At 46.4% G+C, this 3,320-nt stretch overlaps 1 protein-coding gene across 1 annotated transcript in view; it reads right to left on the bottom strand.

Moving 5' to 3' along the window:
- DOCK11 (dedicator of cytokinesis 11) overlaps nucleotides 1–3,320 on the bottom strand; it is a 147,138-nt gene that overhangs the window by 107,184 nt on the left and 36,634 nt on the right. Inside the window, exons 15-16 of the mRNA XM_077771917.1 lie at nucleotides 2,179–2,301; nucleotides 1,912–1,988 (exon numbers count right to left, since the gene is read on the bottom strand). Coding sequence (XP_077628043.1) covers nucleotides 1,912–1,988; nucleotides 2,179–2,301 — 200 coding nt within the window. The remainder of the gene's footprint in view (nucleotides 1–1,911; nucleotides 1,989–2,178; nucleotides 2,302–3,320) is intronic.

Raw genomic sequence — 3,320 nt, 5'->3', positions numbered from 1 at the left:
ACTGAAACAGGCTCCAGGCTCTGAGCTGGCAGTCAGCACAGAGCCCGACGCGGGGCTCGAACCCACGAACCGCGAGATCATGACCTAAGCAAAAGTCGGACGCTTAACCGACTAAGCGCCCCCCTGTGCGCTCTTTAGAAACATCATTTCTCAGGGCTGCCTAAGGGTTCCCGGTATAGATGGGCCGTAAGTGCCTTAACCACACTGATAGCCTTGGACCCTTCAGGTTGTTTCCAATTTCCCTCCAATATAAACAACACGGAAAAGAACACCTTCGGGCGCAATCTCCTGTACCTTTCAAATGATTTCTTTAGGAAAACATAACCCACTATACTCTTAGACGGATTTTCCTTCCCCAATGATGATCCTTGAACGACTTCTCATTGCCCTTGTAACAAAAGCCAATCCTTTAAAGGGCTGCCGTGGTCCATACAATTCCCTGCGTCACTTCTATTTCGTTCCCATCTTCACTGATCTCACACACCACGCTACGACCGCACTGCCCTCCCTTCTGCTCATAAGAACCAAGCCGACTTCCACCTCACAGTCCAAATGTAACGCCCTCGGTGGGGTACGTACAGTCCCCACCTCCAGAGGCTGACTCCTTCTCACTCTTCAGTTCCGGAGCCAAAGGAGGGCCCCGCTGGCCACCCGTTTTAAAGCAGTCTGCCCCGATCACAGATTCAAATCACTCACTTGTTTTCTTATTGTCAGTCACTCCTTCCAGACTTTAATCCCCTTAAGTGCAAAGCACCTTGTAGGTATGCAATAAACTTTTACTCAAATAAATGCTTATTCACGGGCGCCTGAGTGGCTCAGTCAGTTGAGCGTCCGACTTTGGTCAGGTCATGATCGCGCAGTTTGTGGGTTCGAGCCCCGCGTCGGTCTCTGTGCTGACAGCTCAGAGCCTGGAGCCTGTTTCGGATCCTGTATCTCCCTCTCTCGCTGCCCCTCCCCCACCCGCACTCTGTCTCTCTCAAAAATAAATAAATATTTTTAAAAATAAAATAAATGCTTATTCAGTGAATGAACGGGTAGATAGCATCTCAGAATCAAAATGCCTTAGTTACTGGCGTCTGTAAATGGCGACTGACACACTGTATTCCTACTCACCACAGGTGACGGTGCCTGGCTAAAACCGAGCCAGCATTAGACTGTTTCCCGTTAAACATTTTCATACATTTGACAGAGGAGCAGAAGCATCTTGCTATTTTAATTTGCTTTAGTGGCATTATTGCTAAGATCTGAACGGTTTTCAAGTTCTTACTGGCCGCTCCATTTTATTTCTTGCAAAGTGCCTTTTCCGTCTTCTGTCCATGTCTCTCCTGAGATCTGCAATTGCCAGCTTTAGAGAGGAAAAGAAACGCTCCTCCTATTGGATCCCTTAGTTGATGAGACTTACCCAAGGTAAAAAGCAGCAGAAACTGACTAGGGAATACTCACAACATGATATATTTCATACAAAACCACGTCTGGCACAACCAACTTCATACTGTTCTGAATTTGTAACTATCCACTCTATGTACTGGATCGACTAGCGCGCCCCAACTTCACAGCCACCTGAACCTCAGAATGTGACTTAATTTGGAAATAGGGTCTCTGCAGAGGTAAGTGGTTGAGATGCGGGCAGAGCGAATTAGAGCAGGCCCTCAATCCCATGACGGGTGATTCTTCCTTAGAGCATTCAGGGGGAACGCAGCCTTGCTGATGCCTTGATTTTTGACTCCTAGCCTTCAGAATCCGGAGAGAATAAATCGGTCACCTTAAACCACCCAGTTTGTAGTAGTTTCTTACAAATAGCCCTATGAACTTCATACACCCCATAAACTTCGAGAGATATATATAAAAGACAATGAACCTGAGATTCGAGCACAGCCCTCTACGGTTTATTTGTAACATGGGAACTCTTACTTGATAAATCCACAGGAACACATTCCACTGTGACGTTTAGCTGCCCGGGAATAATCTGCAGTTTGGTCTTCTCTGGCCTAGGTGTAAAATAGGAATATTTTATACTTAAAATGTATTCTTGCTGAACGCACCGGGTGCCCTATATGCAAATTTCCAAAGGCAAAAATGCTCCAAAGCGGTCAGTTTCTCCCATATAGGACTCACATTTACCATTTTAAGAAATTATAAGCCACCTGTTGTACTGACTGACCACAGTTGCAGACTTACTTCTTATACTCCGAGAGCAGCTTGAGAATGTCTTCGTTCGAAAGCTTGCTGCCGTCCTGCTTATACAAAGGAGAAAATCTCCCATCCAGATCCAGAGAACCTTGAGTATCTTTGAAAATGGGTCTAAAACAGCAAAAGAAGTTTTTGTTAGTGTTTTTTAAATTCTGAAGCACTGATTCCGTTAAGACAAACCCAGCGCTGGTAGGTGTATACAACACTAAGCCTACTTTGGAAACTCGCCTGGCCATGTCTCATGAAGCCAAGCACACACACACCCCGCTCTGATCCTGGCACCCCATTACTCTGGGCCTATTTCCACGTGGTACGTAAATGTTCACAGCAGATGTATTTCTTACAGCCCGAAAAGGAAACGGTGCATTCATACGATGGGACACTACTCAAAACGAAGGGCTGTTACCTAACACAATACACATGAAGGTCAAAACCAGACTGGGCCCCCCAAGAAACCAAACGCAAGAGTACATTTTGGACGATGCCGTATGCGTGGAAGTCTCGAATAGAAAAACGTCCTCTGTAGTGATAACCACCACGTTACTGGCTGGCTGGCTGATGGGAGTGGGGTGGTGGACTGGACAGGGGCCTCAGCAACCTTTCCGAACGGACGGACATGTTTGAGATCCTGGTCGGAGCGGTTGTTACAGGGCTGTAAACAGCCGTGAAAATTCATCGAGTCGGATATATGAAATGCGTGTGTTGGAATCAAAGGTAAAGCATCTCTCCAAGTTGGTGACCAATGAGTTCGATCTCAAATTGGGGTGCCTCGGCTGGGCATCTGACTCGAGTTCAGTAGAGGTCACGATCTCCCGGTTCGTGAGTTCAAGCCCGTCATCAGGCTCTGTGCAGACAGCTCAGAGCCTGGAGCCTGCTACGGATTCTGGGTCTCTCTCCCTCTCCGCCCCTCCCTCACTCGTGTTCTCTCTCTCTCAAAAATAAAAACATTTTAAAATTTTTTTTAAAAAATAATAAAAAGAAAAGTAACGTACAAGCAACCAGCCTGACGAAAGCAGCTTTAACCAGACACATAATTCCATTTGGCAGAGCGTCTGAAGATGAGGTTCTAGGCATTAACCACGGTTCCTACTTCTAAGCATGCCACCTTTATTTTCAGTAAACAGTGCTAT

The sequence above is a fragment of the Crocuta crocuta genome, unplaced genomic scaffold (assembly GCF_008692635.1).
Source record: "Crocuta crocuta isolate KB4526 unplaced genomic scaffold, BGI_CrCroc_1.0 scaffold1269, whole genome shotgun sequence".
Lineage (NCBI taxonomy): Eukaryota > Metazoa > Chordata > Mammalia > Carnivora > Hyaenidae > Crocuta > Crocuta crocuta.
This window is presented reverse-complemented; position numbering and strand designations above follow the sequence as displayed.